The sequence below is a fragment of the Schistocerca piceifrons genome, chromosome 1, assembly GCF_021461385.2.
Source record: "Schistocerca piceifrons isolate TAMUIC-IGC-003096 chromosome 1, iqSchPice1.1, whole genome shotgun sequence".
Taxonomy (NCBI): Eukaryota; Metazoa; Arthropoda; class Insecta; order Orthoptera; family Acrididae; genus Schistocerca; species Schistocerca piceifrons.
The window spans coordinates 818310614-818329684 of NC_060138.1; the positions used below are offsets into that span (position 1 = coordinate 818310614).

Below are 19071 nucleotides of genomic sequence, written 5' to 3' on the forward strand. Positions count from 1 at the left end.
CAGAGTCGACATCTGCCACTGGAAATGTCTTACAATTTAAAACCTGGTTCCTAAATCTCTGTCTTACCATTATATAATCTATCTGAAACCTTTTAGTATCTCCAGGGTTCTTCCATGTGTACAACCTTCTTTCATGATTCTTGAACCAAGCGTTAGCTATGATTAAGTTATGCTCTGTGCAAAATTCTACCAGGCGGCTTCCTCTTTCATTTCTTAGCCCTAAAAGACAGGAGAAATATTTAATACAAGCAGGCATTTTGCAGGTGAAGAACTTACACAATTTTTATATAAATTCAGTAAAACTAACAAAAATCAGTTAACACTTTTAAATATAGTTTTAAATTTATATACTGTAGTATAAAATGCTGGACATTTTGCGAAATTTAAAAATGCTCGCCGGGCACAACCAAAACACGAAGAAAGAGTACATGTCCTTCTGCCAGACGGATTGTAAGCCTAAGACAATAGAAGAAACAGATTTGATGCTTGATTAACAAGTAGATCGAAGGCAGTGGAACCCCTTGTGCGGGATAACAATGCAGGACTCCTATTTTGAGACCAGCGCTCGTTGATAAACATGGCACAGTAAGCAGTGAGATTTTACCAAATAAATAACGATAGTTACAAAAAAAATCAAACACTAGTAGTCGACATCAAAATACGTAGTTCCTTATTGAAGTTCAGGGTAATTAAGCAATAGACAGGTTCTAAATACTTACATGGAAGACAACTCTACAACTTTTTGCAATGTATCATTTGGTCGGTTGTGAAGTATGAATGTAGATATAGATGTAGGCCTAGCAAAGAACAGTAGTCATGTTTTCTATTCCCTTGAAATATTTGTCCACCAGTGTCGGCAGCTTTACTGTCCGATAGGGAAAATTACTACTACACCGTAAACAACATGCAACTCGTTGCTGAAATTCAATTCAATGTCTTGAAAAACAGACGTACTGAGGTACCTTATATGAAAAACTATTGATATACACACATCTCAGGCGTAGCAGCGTCCGAAAGCCACAGAAAAAGTCTAGTTTCTTTGATTTTCGAGATGGTCTGCAAGTTCCTTAGGCTGTAATTTACTTTCATCGATGATGAAATTGGTGGAGTTTGAAAGATAGCTATTGGGCAAGTAAATATTTCAGAAACGAAATAATTGTGGATTGCCATTTCTTCTAGAATTATCAATACTACACCACAATCGTGGCGTCCATCAACTGGTACTATGAATAAGGAAATAAACATTTAACCCGTCTTTTTAAGCTATCTTCTTTAAAACCGGAAGTTAAAAAAAACTCAATGTCCTTAGTCAAATTGTTCAAATGGCTCTAAGCACTATGGGACTTAACATCTGAGTTCATCAGTCCCCTAAACTTAGAACTACTTAAACCTAACTAACCTAAGGATATCACACACATCCATGCCCGAGGCAGGATTCGAACCTGCGACCGTAGCAGCAGCGCGGTTCCGGACTGAAGCGTCTAGAACCGCACGGTCACGACGGCCGGTAGTCAAATTGTCCTACCTCTAAACACATCACTGAGAACAGACACATGTCATAAAAAATACAGCTTTCTGAGGACATTCCTCGAGGAAGACGCAGTCTGAGATGCTACACACTGTTTGTGTTCACGACCTTTTCGACTGAACAATTCGGATTTGTCGTCATGAGTCATTCACGTTCACCTTTTAAGATCCGCTTTTGCGACCTTCGTAGCTTCGCGGGAGAGCAATGGTAGAGGGGAGGAGGTGGACGCGTCTTGAGCTACTGAAAGATCATAGGCAGTATAATAGTAATGCAGACCATGAGCTGGAAGAACTTAGGTTGTAACTCAAGACAGCCCACCAGCTTTGAGATTCAGAATACATACCTGGCCTTGCCATGGATTAAAATGGAGAAAAATAGTGTTGGAGCTACTGCCATACATGTGTCATTGTACAGAATGTCAGTTTGGAATTGGCACTGGATTCACAAAATGATGCTAAGAGTTCTGTTTCACTCAGGTGTTTAAACACACAGTTGATTTGTATAGGCTACTTTTCTTACTGGCATTAACTGTATTTACAAACAATAAGCCTGTGTGGAAATACGTCGTTTGTATTAATCTCACCATATTACGATTTCTAATAAAATCTCATTTCATCTGTTTATCTTGTATAAATTACTGTTTAGGAACACAAATCCTTAGTGAAACATAATTTTACGTACATTAAAAAAATATGGGGTGGAGGAACTTGAAAAATTCTTTCAGCTTTGAGTGAGGGGGTAAAGGGAACTGAAATCAGCCCAAGGTTCCCTCTGGAAGGTGTTGATGTAGTGCTTGTTAACTGCTCTTCACTAGCTCATGACATGTTCTCTGTGAGATATATGTATGGCTGCCCTCTTATTCTCCACTATTTGACTTGGAGCAGGAATATGATTAAATATGTAAATAATAACTGCACAAATTTTAATAAAGGACGGTCTTTTTTAACCCATGTGTAGCCACTATGAAGAACAATAATAACTGAATCCTTATCACAAATCTACAGTTTTACCAGTTGCTACAAATTAGTGGCTACGTAAAGAACATATTCTAAATGGATGATATGCAATTAATAAAATGGAATTTTGTTTCGTCAAAATGTTACACATCTTCAATAGTCACTATGAGGCTGTGCTTGGATATGAAATAGTGTTTGAAGGAATAACAGGCTTCTGTGAAAAACTTGTGTTGAATTGAATGATAATTCTCATCAACAAAATACATAGTATCCTATGAATATAATGTCAGTGAGTCACAGTTGGAGCCTGTAAACTCACACAACCTGTAAACTCACACAAATACCTGGGTGTAACACTTAGTAGGGACATGAAATGGAACTAGCACATAGGCTCGTTTGTGGGTAGAGCAGATAGCAGAGTTTGGTTAGTTGGTAAGAAACTAGGGAAATGCACTAAGTCTACAAAGGAAAATGCTCCCAAACCACTTTTGTAACTCATCCTAGAATATTATTCAAGTATGTGGGACTCTTACGAAATGGGACTGGCAAGAGATTTTGAATGTATATGGAGAAGGGCAGTGCAAATGGTCACAGGTTTGGTTGATCTGCAGGAGAGTGTCATAGAGATGGTGGAAGAACTGAACTGGCAGACCCTTGAAGACAGACAGAAACTATCACAAGAAACTTACTAACAAAGTTCCAAGAACCGGATTTAAATGATGATTCTAGGAATATATTACAAACCCCTACATATTGCCTCCATAGGGATTGTGAGAAAAAGACACGAACCCCAATCTTCAAATGCCATAAATAATGCTCGTACCATGTGAGCAATGCAAGCATACCTCATGGCGCGACACAAACCCTCTCTGGCAATAGCTCTCTTATGGAGGGTATCCTGTAGATATTACTGCACCAATACTGCTAGGGAAAAAGGTGTGGTGGAGAATAATTTAACCACAGACTAGGGCTTCAAAGTGAAACTATTGTTCTCAAATGAAACCACTAATAATATAAATTATTTGCCCTGTAACATTGTTGGGTGATTTCAGTGTTTTGAAATATTTCCCACATGTAGAATCACAAAATTGTTAATCACCCTTTTCATTTTTATTAGTTACCTGCTCAGACAAAACATATTGCTGTTTTGCAAAAATCAAACAATAAAAAAATCCGGGATGGAATGTAACAATATTATGAGAAGGAAAGTTGCCACTCACTATATAGCAGAGATGCTGAGTCGCAGATAGGCACAACAAAAAGATTTTCACACTTAAAGCTTTCGTCCAGTGGCCTTTGTCAATACACATATATGCGCACACACACTCACGCAAATGCAACTCACACACACAACTGCAGTCTCAGGCAACTGAACTGTTGACAAAGGCCATTGGCCAAAAGTTTTAAGTGTGAAAATCTTTTTGTTGTGCCTATCTGCAACTCAGCACCTCTGCTATATGGTGAGTGGCAACTTTCTTTCTCATAATATTGTTATATTGCTGTTTTGCTATGTTATCGAAAATAGGCATTTTGAGAACCATGTCTATACTATGATTATTAGGTTTATTACTGGAAACAGCAACACAGTCACACTACTGTTACAAATTATAAACACCATAAATATAGCTTTTTAGTGAAAATAATGAAATTTTCGTGATGGTTGTCTGTCTGTCAAATTTCTTTATAGAGAGCTAGTGTAAGCAAATGTTTTATTTTCTTCTTTTGAAGACATTAAAGGTGCCAACATTTTTTGAAATGATTTAAAGAGAAGAAAATTAACATGATTTCAACTAATTTTACAGACTTTAGGTAAGATGTGGATTCCTATAACATAGCAAATATTCCTTCCAGACAACAGCTCCATAGAATAATTGAAGTACAAGTTGTTATTCTTTTGAGATCAGTTGCATTATGAAAACAAACTGTTGAAAATTTTTGCAGCTCTCATGTTGAAAGCTGTAGCTTGAAAGTCACAAACTGAGGCTTTTAATCCTTGTTATTTCTGATGTTTTGTGAGTAAAGTGTTACAGTGTTCCTTATTTACTTTAACCAATTTTGAATGCTGAGTGCTTTTTGAAAATAAGTTTTTGTGTGAGATTCCCTGTTACTTGCTTGGAATGTTGCATGGCTATTGCTTGTCTCCAGATGGCAGTTCGGACCCTTCTGTGCAGCCAAGAAAAGTCAGTGATGACGTACCAAGGAAGAGACTGACTGGTATGTATGTCTACATAGGTCAATATTTTCCCATCATTTCTTTCTCTCCACACTACGTATCTACATTTTACATCTACCAAATAAATAAATAAAAATTGTAGAGTATTCACACATGAACAACATTCATGCAAAGCCAGACCTCTGTGCATTACATAACTTGCAAATCATTAATGACTGTACTTGGCAATCTTTGGAGAAAATGATAAAAGGAAATGAACATAACAGTTTACCACAATAGTCATTAGAGGTAGAACACAAGTTCAGGTTCTGCAATGCTGGGGATTTAAATTGACCGCGCATGTATCAAAGGAACCGTCCTAGTGCTTTGGACAAACCACAGAACACTTGAAGCAGAATAAGAGCCCAATATCTTATCCACTACTCTACCTTGCTCAGTGTGGAAAACATGAATGACTCTTAATGCCTGATAAAGATGGATCTGAAATGCCTAGTATTAAAAGTTAAGACTGGCATGCAGTCCATTAAAAAGGCATTTAATAATATTTATTTATAAAATATTTGTGATTTGGAAGTAGCCAATATGGGTACCAGAGATGATTCATATTGGTATATGGAAATTCCTTCTCCACTTATATCCTGTAATTTTTGCCCATTTGCAAAGTAATATACAAGCCACTGTGGGGTCTATAATAATTACACTGCCTGACAAAAAAGTGAAGCATCCAGAAGGGGAGGAGTAAATGGAGAAACTTCATGAGTTGAGAGGGTATGTGATATTATTTCAGTGATAACAATATCGAATCAGATTTACAAAGAATTTATCAGTATGATGTTACACACCCTCTGGTCTGGATGCTTGCACTGTTGGGAAGTGTGTCATAAAGCCACTGTATCCTCTTCTGAGACAAGCTGGTTCACAACTATTGTAACTGTTCCTCGATACCCTGGATATGGACTGTGGGAGAGAGTTGATGTCTGAGCAGGTCTGTACATTTTTTATTGGAGACAGATCAGGGGATCTTGCAGGGCATTAAAATAACTCAGCAGCACACAGACCGAGCGAGGTGGCGCAGTGGTTAGACACTGGACTCGCATTCGGGAGGACGATGGTTCAATCCCGCGTCCGGCCATCCTGATTTAGGCTTTCCGTGATTTCCCTAAATCGCTCCAGGCAAATGCCGGGATGGTTCCTTTGAAAGGGCACGGCCGACTTTCTTCCCCATCATTCCCTAATCCGATGAGACCGATGACCTCGCTGTCTGGTCTCCTTTCCCAAACAACCCAACCCCAACCCCCCCAGCACACAGACAGTTCATAGAGACATGTGGCATATGCGAACAAGCATTATTCTGTTGAAAATTGACACCACAATACTAACACATGAGAGGTAACATGTGAGGATGCAGTTTGCCCATGACATATATTTGTGCTGTCAGAGTTCCCTCAATTGCTATCACCTGGAAACTGAAGTCATACTTGATGGCTCCCCAGACCTTGACGTCAAGAGTAACACAGCCGTGTGTCTCCAAAACATTGAAACAACAGGACTTCAACTCAGGTTGCCACTGTAATCAATATTATTATATTATAAAAATAGGTCCTTTTCAAACTCTGTGAGGTTCTGTTAACACTATCTCAAGAGTAAATGACTTTCCTGTGACCTTCACAGTGATCACTCAACATCTGATGCTGTCACACCCCTTTCAAGCCTGGTACCAGCACTAAACACGAACAATACTAATGCACTCTGTTTGCCGTTTTACCTGTCACTCTAATCACTTAGATATTCAACAATGTTGTGTATGTATACAAAATTACATTGACATCCGACCATGTGCTTCACATTTTTTGTCAGGCAGTACATTTGCATACAACTTGTACATTAGTACTTCACTGTCTGAATTGCACCTTTTATGAATAGACTTTTTTGTTTTGAATATTACATTAGTGTTATAACTCTTCTGGCAAATGTAAGTAGCATGCAATTTCACGAGTAAGGGTTTGAAGTAATTTGTATAGGAAATAGAACTTTAGCTTTGAGAGCTTCACCAGTATGAGCCATAGAATACAGTGCCAGCATGTGTGTGCCTGTTGCGTGTGTCAAAAGTGAGACTGTAATAAGTGGTTGACAATGGATATGGAAACACAGAGTAAGGAGATCTTAAGGACTGTGTACTTTCTTGCAAGTGTATGGGCTTTTTGGTAATGTTGTTGCTTGCACTTTATTTTCTGCAATGTTGTGATTTATTTCACAATTTTAGTGTCATGAATGTCTTGCTGTTGCTTGTGATCTAAGTGCTAGTATGCGTGTAGTGCAGTATCTTATAAAGTAGGTGTAATGTTACTTGCAAGTGTGATTTCTTTCCATATTCCCTGTGTTATTTGTGAAAAGAAATGATATCCACATACCAGCTACTGAACTCATTTATCCATGCATCCATTTGTCCATGAGGCATTGTGATTTTGACTTGTTCTGCTCTCTGCACATGTTCTTAGCCTCCGGTTTAGGTTTTTTCCATTCTCATGTATATAATGTGGAATTTTAAAATTTCTGTGGTGCAACAACATTTAGTAACATCTCTGTGTCTTTCAGTTACCGAAACATTGAGATAATACATACTGTCTATGCTTTGCTTGGCACTTTGGCTCTGATATTCAAAAGTTTTGAACTTTTGTACTCCCAGTCATCATCAATAAATTTCTTAATGGGACAGAGGAAATGGCTTTCATAATATTTATTTCATTTTGTTATCACTTCATTTTGTCATCAGCTGATGCAATTTTCTGATATTGTGCTATTCTTTTGCACACAAGAATATTTCAGTTTTCAACGAAGTTGCACATCTTATTTTCATATTCGAAAAGGAGTCCTGTATTTTAGTTGAGAAGTATGTGCCTGATAATCCTTAATACTTTATTACACTTCACTGTAATTCTCTCTGTACATGGTGTGACCTATATTTGGGTTACTGCTTACAGTATGTTATTCTCACCTGTGATCTTGGGGGTTACAAATGGATGGGAGTACTAAGTGTGAAGTGTGACACTGAAAAGAGTTCATTGAGCAGTGGGCCTGTCCTCTGTTCATCTCTATACCCATTCCTTTATCATTCATATAATTTCTAATTGCTTTACCTCTTCTCACTTTATGTGTTGTTTAATCATGTTCACACTGATTCTATATCAATACATCTCACTGAATATGATAGCTAAGGATGAAATTGAAAATAGTGCTTGCAACTACATCTGTAGGTTGTTATTGGTTCTACCTTCTTCCAGTTCATGCCTATGCTTTCATAGTTTATTGTATAATAATATATGTGTGAAATGATAAGCAAACATTTATCTTTGAAGTTGTTTCCAGTAGACTGTTCTACATACGTTATGGATAGCATGCGTTCTCATTTATTATTATTGAATATCTATAATCTCAAAGCAGTGAATGCTACATTATTTGAAGAGAAACACCCAAAAGAGTTCAGTTCTGAATGAGAACTGAATGAAATACTATAATGTGGGATTAAATGTTGTTCCAGAAGTTGCATGGGATACTTCACAAAGAGCAGTGTGCTCAAGTATCATTTTTCTTCTGCTATTTATTTGTTATTTGTTACAGTGTTTTGACCTGTGTGTAAGCAAATATATTTCACTTAGTAAAAGCTTTTGATCACTGTATTATCTATGTTGGGACTCAGCATGCCTCTGCTTTTATCTGGTTACCTTCTGGGCTGTGTTTCTGCTTGTGCTTTGTTACCAGTTGTGTTGCATGTTACTTGCTAGACGCACCAGTCTCTTCCTCTGCGGAGTGTCATATTGATGTGCGCAGGCTCAGTGAAGCAGGCATCAGACGTTCATCAGGTATGTATTTTTGTAATGTGTGCTTGTATCATTAATTACTAGTGGGGTCAAGTACTGACTCATAAAATAGGTCTTACATGTCATGTTGTAATACAAATAATACAGAAGTTGGCGGTCATATATTTTATACCAGTGACACAGCTGCAAATCAGATAATAATTAGTCTCTCTTAATAATATAACGAATTTTAAATTTGCTGCCTAGGTACAAGGAAATAATATAGAGAAAATATTCAGTAGTTTTACTTTTTCCTTGTTATGAATGTCATGTGTGTCCCAGCATTTCCGTTTGATACCACTTCAGCAGCTTTCATGTCAAATTTTCTGCATATTTTGCTTACGCAGCTTCTCATTTGGTTTCAAGAAGCTAAATAAACCCTGTTTCAGATCTTATCACAGTAGTGAAATCTGAGGTGGTCCCTAAATAGTGGGATATTGCTTTCTCGTTTCCTACATTTAGAAGTGTTACAAAAATATCCAATTGAAACATTTCCATGCATGAATATAAACTGTATTACATAATGTTTTGCTCAGAAACATAAAAGTCATCCTAGTCTCTTTGCTTAGTTCAATCTGAGTCCGAAACATACAACACTGAATTAATGTTACAGTGTTGTACAGCTACAGCCCAGATGTTACTTTTATGCAGTCAAATCAACCAACCGAACAAAAAGCACATTTTTTCAATGCTCATTGGGGGCATTTGGCTACTAACTATTTTCACCAAGACATCCATAGTGTAAAACTTTCATAATTTTCTGATACAAAAACCAGTCGTGGTTGTTCCTGTGGTATCCAGTAAACAAGGTAAAATGAAGTTTACCTGTAGTTATTGGAAAATAATCTTGGAGTGAAATGTGTGTTTAGAATTTTTAAAATATTGTCTTGCAGCATTTGTGTAATTTACCAAGATTTAAAACAATTGCAAAGAACATTGTGGTTTAATACAGGATATAATCACAAATACAGACTGTTTTCAGAAGTTGCTACTTTAGAATATAATAATGATACCACTATTCACTTACTGGTATGACTATGACTTGCCTAGAAGAACTGCAGATTTGTATATTTATTTGAAATTCAATTAACAGAAGAAAGTTAGGGTTTAAATCTGATGACGGGAAAGATATAACTTCTTACTTCTATTTGTTGGTTGTTGAATACTGTCTGACAGATATTATATGCTTTAGGCTCTTTAGATTTCAGTCCACATTTATAGTAATATTGAATGTCAGATTTTACATGCTATAAGGTTTTTAAGAAGTAATTACTGGATTTTATAAAACTTTTCTATCACAATGTGTTTTTTCCTCTTTTTCCCCCTTTTTGTGATCTGTATTATATATCATATTAGTGATGGTAGTAGGTAGAAAAATTTAGGTTTTAGGAAAATATAATATGAGTATATTAGTAATGTACTGATAATATAAAGACCAATGTCAGTCTGTGTCTTAAATCTTTATTGGTCTGTCAGGTTTCTTGAAGTGTGTGCTTGAAAGACATTCTTTAACTCTTCTGACAGACATTGTACATGGCCAAAAAATTTCAGTTGAACAGTGAATTTTGATCTTTAATATTTATTTATATGAGAAGTGACTTTTTTAAAATGTAATTTTTCATTTCCTTGCATTGAATTAAAGATGCTAGCATCGTACTGACTGAAGACACTGACAGTTTCATTATTGGTGATCGGATATGGGTTGGTGGAACAAAACCTGGACAGATTGCATATATCGGTGAAACACAGTTTGCTCCTGGAGAATGGGCAGGAATTGTTCTTGATGAACCAGTTGGTAAGTTATAAAATTTTTAACACTATCTCACTTGTATGTTTATTCTGCAGCAATTAATGTAAAGAATGGAACACAGTAATACCTTTGAAGAGCTTTTTTAAATTAATTAATTATTTATTTTAGATGTGAATCTTTTATAATGTTCTTTAAGCTACATTAGTAACTGATACATCACAGAGTTTTTGTTTAGAGTTTCGATGGCATTTCACCAGACTGCATATATCCTCACATTCTGAGAACTGAGTTCTGTGTTGATTCTGTGTACTGGAAACTTCTTCACACATAATTTCCTTTAAAACTATATTTTATATACATAAATGACATCCTTCACTTTTATGACTTTGACTGGTATGTTTAACTTTATAAACGAATTTGAAATAAAGTGACAATGTGGAGCAATATTTTAGTTTTCCAAAGTTGAAGAGGAGACAATGCCACATGTGAATTATGACTGAATTGCCAATGTATCATTTTGAGCGACTTTTTCTTCTTCTAATTGAACTAATTAATATCCATAATTAATAATTACTGACAATGTGTGCTTTTTACATTCATTGTCATTGTTATCAGCATGTCAGTTCCATAATATAAAATTTCATGTAGAAACTGTTACAAAAGGGAAAGCAAATGAGATCTCTCATATGGTAAACTGCAAATTTTCTGTCTTATTACAGAATGTAATTACAGACACATTTTATATGCACAGGAAAGAATGATGGTTCTGTAGCTGGTGTCCGTTACTTCCAATGTGAGAACAAACGAGGTGTGTTCTCACGGTTGACTCGACTGACCCGTGAACCCTTGCTGGAAGTAGATGAGGAGAGAGGGGATAAGACACCAGGAGTAACTAACGGAGGCTCATCACCTGCATTAACATCACCTCGGCGGTCTACTGCATCACTATCACCTACTTCCTCTGTCAAAGATCTTAACCTTCGAAAACCACCACCAGTGCCGGCTTCAGGTAGGCTTAATGCCATCAGAGTTCCAAATGTTTTTCTTGAATTTTTATTTGTATGAAAAGTTTAGCAAAGCCTGTTCACAAAACTCTGATGTTCTTTTGTTATTTTTTCTCTTCTCTTATTATATTCAAAGAGCAACCATACAAAACAGTGATACTAAAACTTGCTTGTGAATTACAAGATGTACAACTTTGCTTGTGCCGTTTTTTCCCCAACATTTGAGGCTTTAATGAAACAAATTAGTTGCACATGTATCATTCAAAGTATTTTCCATCGCTGGCCTCTACTTTCTCCCATCTTTTGGGCAGTGTATGAATCCTGTGTCGAAAAAATTGTTCATCTTTTGAAGCAATCCACAAATCGATACAATTTGTGACTTCTTCATGAGATCAGAAGTGTTGGTCAGCCAGGCCATGCGCCATTGATCTAAACAGGTGAAAGTCAGAGGGAGCAATGTCTGGAGAATACGGCCAGTTGGGTAGGACTTCCCATTTTAATGTTTCCAAGTACGTTTTCACCTGTTTTGCAACGTGGGGTTGAGCGTTGTTGTGCTGCAAAATCACTTTATCATACCTCCCGCTGTATCGCGGCCAGTTGTCTTTTAATGCTCTGCTCAAATGCATTAATTGAATTTGATAACGAGCACCTCTTATTGTTTCACTTGGTTTTAACACCTCAAATGCAGAGAATGGTCTTGGAGCCATGAATATTCAGTTTAGCCATCGACATGGAAGCATGGCCGGGATATCCCCATGATTTTTTGCATTTAGAGTTATTGTAATGAACCCATTTTTCGTCCCCTGTCACAAGGCGATGCAGAAATCCCTTCTGTTTTTGCATTCTGAAGCAATTGTTCACAAACACATAAACACTGTCCAATGTCTTGGTTTCAGTTCACACGGGACCCAAGTTCCTTCTTTCTGAATCATGCCCATAGCCTTGAGACATTTTGAAATGGCTTGCTGTGTCACTCCCACTAATTGTGCCAATTCTTCTTGCGTTTGACACGAGTCTTCGCTCAGCAATGTCTCCAATTCTGCATCTTCGAAAACATTCTCTCTTCCACAGCTATGCTGGTCTGCAACGTTAAAATCACCGTTCTTGAAGCCTTGAAACCACTCACGATACGCTCTTTCACTAACAGCATCATTACCACACGTACGTGAGAGCATTCGATGAGACTCGGCTGCTGTTTTCTTCATATTGAAACAAAACAGTAACACTTCTCACAAATGACATTTTCTATCAAGGACAACTTTATGATTCAGACACAAATCGACTAATGTTTGAATGCGGTTATGTTGACCCAGGTCCAAGCTAACTGCCTGATGTCTACGATCTGTTTCTTTTGACCTCTACTTACCGTTGTCACCACCTATCAGCAAACGGCAGAAGCAAAGTTGTACACCCTTTACTTTATTTTTACAACAAATTGTAGGAAATTATGAGACACAGCAGATCAACTGCAAGAGGAAGCAGCCTAACTTTATCCTTTAGTGTGCTGTCATGCTAGATTGTGTATTAGGTAAGTTTGAAACTTAAAAATATTAATATTATTAAAGGAAAAATTTAAGACATCAGTTACTGATAACCTGAGAAAGATATTTGTTATATTCCAGGAAACATACTTAAATGTGACCAATGACATTATCTTGTACCAGGTGGTTATAATTAAATGACGGTGTTACGAGTGCTGCAGTGTGGGCAGGATGCTGAAGAATTGCAAATATGTTATTAATTGGTGTGCTCACAAAGTATACTGGAAAAAATAATAGTTCCACTTTCTGCCACCTGGTGAAACTACGACATTGTAAGCAGTCAGAATGTGAAATGTTCCATGTTTTGATGTCACTTGGTGATGCTTGTTGATTTCTTTTGTGAAGTGACTGTATTACGTGGCACGGCTGGGAGAGGGAGATGGCCCAGGAGGGAAAGGGAGGTGGCTCATTCCCATAGCAGTTGTTGATGAAGTTGCTGTAGCTATACCAAGCCATGCAGCACCTGCCTCAAATTCTGCAGCCAGTGCTTGAACTTTGTCATGGAAATTCTCTATCCCCTGGTCATTAGTTCAAAAAATCTTGTGGCACATTTTACTCTGGGATCCCTCTAAGATTCAGAATGAGCACCAAATGAAACCCCAAGATAAGCTACATTGCTTCATTCTTTGGCATACATCGAAGTGAATGACATGTGGCTGGGGAATATTCTTTGGATGGATGAGGCACATTTTACTCTGCACGGTGCCTTGAATGTGCAGAACTGTCACATATTGGGTTCTGTTCCACCATATGTTGAGCAGGAACATCCACTGCACTCAGATTTATGTTACTGAGTGAGTGTTGTGGTTTCACAAGCTCCATCATTCTCAGTCCATTTTTCTTCAAGGAGATGACACCTGTTGGGCCTGTTAGGCGTACAGTGACATCTGCATGTTATAAGGGCCTCTTTGTGCAACACGTGATTCCAGCTTCGCAAGAACACAACTGTGTCCACGCTACTGTTTTAATGCAAGACATGCTGACACCACATGTCACTTGTCAGGTGAAAGATTTGCATCAAGAAACCTCGGATAACGATTGCATCATCTCTGGGCAATTTGAAGATGTGTGGCCTTCCAGATCCCTTGACCTAAATCCATGTGACTTCTGATATGGGACTATATGAACATGTGTATCTGGACTGTTACTAATCTGAAGGATAGCATGAAATGACATATCGCTGTGGTTACACCAGATATGTTGTGAACAGCTATCTACCATACTGTGTTATGGATACACCATGTAGCTGAGTCTGGAGACCATTTTGAACACATGTTGTAACTTGTGACCATATGCTAATAAATATGCCAGAATCACCATTATCATGTTTTTTATCTTTCCTCCCCTTTTCATGCACTCACATCACTTTCTCACAGCTTACATCATATTTTTACTTGGTGGCAGAAAGTGAAATTATTATTTTTTTCAGCATATCCGTGAGTGCGCCGACTAATGGACATACTTATGACATTTTAGCATCCTGAGATGTGTACAGCCCACACTGCAGCACTTGGAGCACCATCAGTTTAATTATAACCAACCAGTATATTCTTAAAACTGAACCACCACCACCACCACCACTACTCTCATTATGTGTTTGTATCAGTGTGCTGCTCTATACAGCTAAAGTTACCCTTTCTGCTGGTTTGTCCAGTGCTTTTTTCTGCAAGATTCTGAGTTTAAAGATTTTGTTTTGTGAAATACAGTAGTATATTGCAAAACTTTCTCTGCTAATAATTTAATTTTTTATGTCCTGGTTTTTCAGATTTCATTTATTATCTGTGCATAATTTTTGTTTACATTTATGATAGATGAAACAGCTACAGTAAGGCATAACTGGTTATCCAGACTAATATGATGATGATGATGGTGATAATGATGACTGTAATAGAAAATTTAAATTCTTTGATCTTGTCACTCATTAGCAAACAATTAATTTTACTCAAGGCTGTTGTGCAAGCTCTTATGCTAACCATTTGGAAAGAGAGACAGAATAGAATAGCACAGAGAGGCAATCACGACCAGGCTGAAGCAAAGTGAACAGCCCTTTGTCATATTTTTGGAAGTCAAGAAAGAGGCATGGTGTGTGACAATGGACAAGGAAATTATGAAATTATAATTGTTAGTGCTTAACAGTTACAACCAGAAACAATATTACCTCTGTGTATAGTGTACTAACACTTTCTGTACATCATCTCTCAACAGTGTCAGTAGCTTTCAAAAAAGAACTGTAACCACTGATTGTGACTAAAACAGCACTCACTTCAAATAGGAAATATTCATAGTTTTATTGTTTCTGTGCATGCAGTTATGTGCTTTGCAAACATTAGGCATGAGTATGATAAGAAATTCAGCAACTGCACATGTACTATCATACCTTCAGAACAACCACAGAATGATATAATATGGCAAATAATAGTACTGAGTGGTACTGAGAGAGTATTAAATAATGTGCCACTGTCTCACTGTGTTATTCTGTCCCTTTGGTAAAAAAAAGGGTACTTAATTTTCTGTCAATTGTGCTAAATTACTCTGTGTCATTGTTGGTCTTAATTTCATTAGCAAACGTCCTTGCAGCTGCATGCACCTTGCTCTGCACATCTACATCTACATCTATTCTCTGCAAACCACTGTGAGCTGCATGACAGAGCACACGTCCCATTGTACCAGTTATTGGAGTTTCTTTCTGTTCCATTCACTTATAGAGGATGGGAAGAACAATTTGTATGAATGCATCTGTGTGTGCTGTAATTATTCTAATCTTATCCTCACGATATCTATGTGAGCATTACGCAGGGGGTTGTAGTGTATGCGTAGAGTCGAGATAGTTTATGTCTATCTTCAGGAGACTTCCAGTTCAGTTCCTTTGGTATCTTTGTGACGCTATCCCATGGGTTAAACAAACCTGTGACCATCCGTGCTGCTCTTCTCTGTATGCATTCAATATCCCCTGTTAGTCCTACCTGGTGTGGGTTCCACACATTTGAGCAGTATTCTAGAACCAGTTGCATGAATGATTTATAAGCACTTTCATTTGTAGATTGACTACACTTCCCCAGTAGTCTACCAATAAACCAAAGTATCCTACCTACTTTATCCATGACTGAGCCTATGTAATCATTCCATTTCATATCCCTACAAAGTGTTACACCCAGGTATCTGTATGATTTGGTCGATTCGAACAGTGACTCATTGATATTATAGTCATAGGATACTACATTTCTTCATTCTGTGAAGTGGAAAGTTGTACATTTCTGAACATTTAAAGTAAGGTTTCCATATCTGTACTACTTTGAAACCTTATCGAAATCTGACTGAATATTTATGCAGATTCTTTCAGGTAGTACCTCATCATAGATAACTGTGTCATCTGCAAAAAGCTTGATTTTATTAATTTTGTCTACAGGGTCATTAATATACAACATGAACAGCAAATGTCCCAGCACACTCCCCTGGGGCATACCCGAAGTTACTTCTACATTCGACCAAGTATCTCCGTCCAAGATAACATGCTGCATCCTCCCTACCAAAAGTCCCCAATCCATTCACAAATTTCACTCTATACCCCATGTAATCATTCTTTTGACAATAAGCATATGTGTGGTACTGAGTCAAATGCTTTTCAGAAATCAAGAAATACGGCATCTACCTGATTGCCTTGAACCAAAGCTTTCAGTACCTCATGTGAAAAAGGGGAAATGTTTTCAAAATGCGTGCTGGTTGGCATTGAGGAGGTCATTCTGTTGATGATACTACATCATGTTTGAGCTGAGAATATGTTCTAAGATTCTACAACAAATCGATGTCAAGGATATTGGACAGTAGTTTGGTGGATCACTTCTACTACCCTTATTGTAGATGGGTGTGACATGTGCCTTTCTCCAAGAACTGGGCATGGTTTTTTGTTCGAGGGATCTAGTAGAAGAAGGATTAACTCGGCTGCAAATTCAAAATAGAATCTGACATGATCATCACCGCTTGATGATGATCTTCATCAGCAGTGTGAAGAATATGTACATGAGCAATTGATTCAGATATAGCGACAGACCTTTTAGCTCAGTCAAGTATAAGACCAGCAAGAACTGTTAAACCTCAAAATAAGGTATTATATGAGTTTATTTTAGTTACAAACAATCCATTACTGACAAACATACTGCTTATTGTGATATTATCTTGTTTGAAGCTTCCTTCTCATCAGATCACTGTAACTGGACTGATATTTTGGTTGCAGATATAATTTTGATTTTTCATTATTTTTCATACAGTGATTTAAGAAAGCAGGTTCTCACTTATGCAGCAGTGTGCTCAGCTGGACAAGCGTGACTCAAATGAAAGCAAGAAATGTTTTAAAAATAATTATTTATTGTGCACACATTGCACAAAACTGTATCTCCCACTGTTCATCATAATCTCCACCACACTCAATGCAAATGCACTAAATCTTACAAAAGTGACAGAATTCCTATAGAAAAGAAATCTGCACAACCGCTCAGGCTCAGTTAGGTATACCCTCATCATTAAAATGGAACTTCTTGACAATCAGTACTTCTTTGAGTGAATCAGATACATATAAATCACTATGAGAAACTTCTTTTCAGTATGGTGACTTTCTAGTTGTCACATCTGTTGCCCTGGCTGTGTGAGGATGTGCATTGTCATGTTGCAACAAAACACAGAAGTCCACATTGTGATTGCAGCCCAGAGATTAATTTTATGATATTTGCATGTGATACATTATTGATGTAAGCCCTGACAGTGTGTAGCATTTCAAGAAGGTACAGTATGTGATCAAAAGTATCTGGACACCTGGCTGGAAATGACTTAAAAGTTTGTGGCACCCTCCATCAGTACTGCTGGAATTCAGTATGGTGTTGGGCCACCCTTAGCCTTGATGACAGCTTCCACTCTCGCAGGCATATGTTCAATCAGGTGCTGGAAGGTTTCTTGGGGAATGGCAGCCCATTTTTCATGGAGTGCTGCACTGAGGAGAGGTATCGATGTTGGTCGGTGAGGCCTGGGACGAAGTCGGCATTTCATAACATCCCAAAGGTGTTCTATAGGATTCAGGTCAGGACTCTGTGCAGGCCAGTCCAATACAGGGATGTTATTGTTGTGTAACCACTCTGCCACAGGCCATGCATTATGAACAGGTGCTCAACTGTGTTTAAAGATGCAGTTGCCATCCTTGAATTGTTCTTCAACAGTGGGAAGCAAGAAAGTGCTTCAAACATCAATGTATTCCTGTGCTGTGATAATGCCACACAAAACAACAAGGGGTGCAAGCCCACTCCATGAAAAACATGACCACACCATAACACCACCACCTCCGAATTTTACTGTTGGCACTACACACGCTGGCAGATGACGTTCATTGGGCATTCACCATACCCACACCTTGCCATCGGATCGGCATATTGTGTACCGTGATTTGTCACTCCACACAACGTTTTTACACTGTTCAGTCGTCCAATATTTATGCTCCTTACACCAAGCAAGGTGTTGTTTGTCATTTAACAGCGTGATGTGTGGCTTACGAGCAGCCGCTTGACCATGAAATCCAAATTTTCTCACCTCCTGCCTAACTGTCATAGTACTTGCAGTGGATCCGGATGCAGTTTGTGATTCCTGTGTGATGGTCTGGACAGATATGTGCCTATTGCACATTACGACCCTCTTCAACTGTCGACGGTCTCTGTCTGTCAGCAGATGAGGTCGGCCTGTTGCTTTTGTGCTGTACGTGTCCCTTCATGTTTCCACTTCACTATCACATCAGAAACAATGGACCTAGGGATGTTTAAGTGTGTGGAAATCTCGTGTACACATGTATGACACAAGTGACACCCAATCACCTGACCACGTTCGAAGTCCATGAGTTTCGTGGAGCGCTCCATTCTGCTTTTTCATGATGTCTAATGACTACTGAGGTTGCTGATATGGAGTACCCAGTAGTAGGTGGCAGCACAAAGCACCTAATATGAAAAACACATGTTTTTTGGCGTGCCTCAATACTTTTGATCACATAGTGTATATGTTTTGGATCAAAAGAGAGCATAACCTTTCCTGCTGTTGTCTGTGTTTGGACATCTTGGTTTGGGTGATGGGGTGCCATTTCTCACAGACTCCCTTGTTTGCCTCCCCCCCATCCCCCCCCCCCCCCCCCCCCCCAGCGATAATACTTGCGAGACACTAATACTCTCTGTTGTTCTTTACGAATGTCTGACTTGGAGCACAAGGGGAAACAAGAACTGAAAAACTCCTATCT

The 19071-nt window shown here is 38.1% G+C and overlaps 1 protein-coding gene across 6 annotated transcripts in view; it reads left to right on the plus strand.

Annotated features, from left to right (window-relative positions):
- The window catches only part of LOC124714119 (CAP-Gly domain-containing linker protein 1), a 526326-nt gene that overhangs the window by 404176 nt on the left and 103079 nt on the right, over positions 1 to 19071 (plus strand). For 3 of the 6 annotated variants that reach the window (XM_047242995.1, XM_047242996.1, XM_047242998.1), the window contains 4 exons: positions 4630 to 4698; positions 8440 to 8517; positions 10157 to 10309; positions 11016 to 11273. In XM_047242995.1, coding sequence (XP_047098951.1) covers positions 4630 to 4698; positions 8440 to 8517; positions 10157 to 10309; positions 11016 to 11273 — 558 coding nt within the window. The remainder of the gene's footprint in view (positions 1 to 4629; positions 4699 to 8439; positions 8518 to 10156; positions 10310 to 11015; positions 11274 to 19071) is intronic. The other 3 variants (XM_047242997.1, XM_047243000.1, XM_047242999.1) reach the window with 2 other exon arrangements.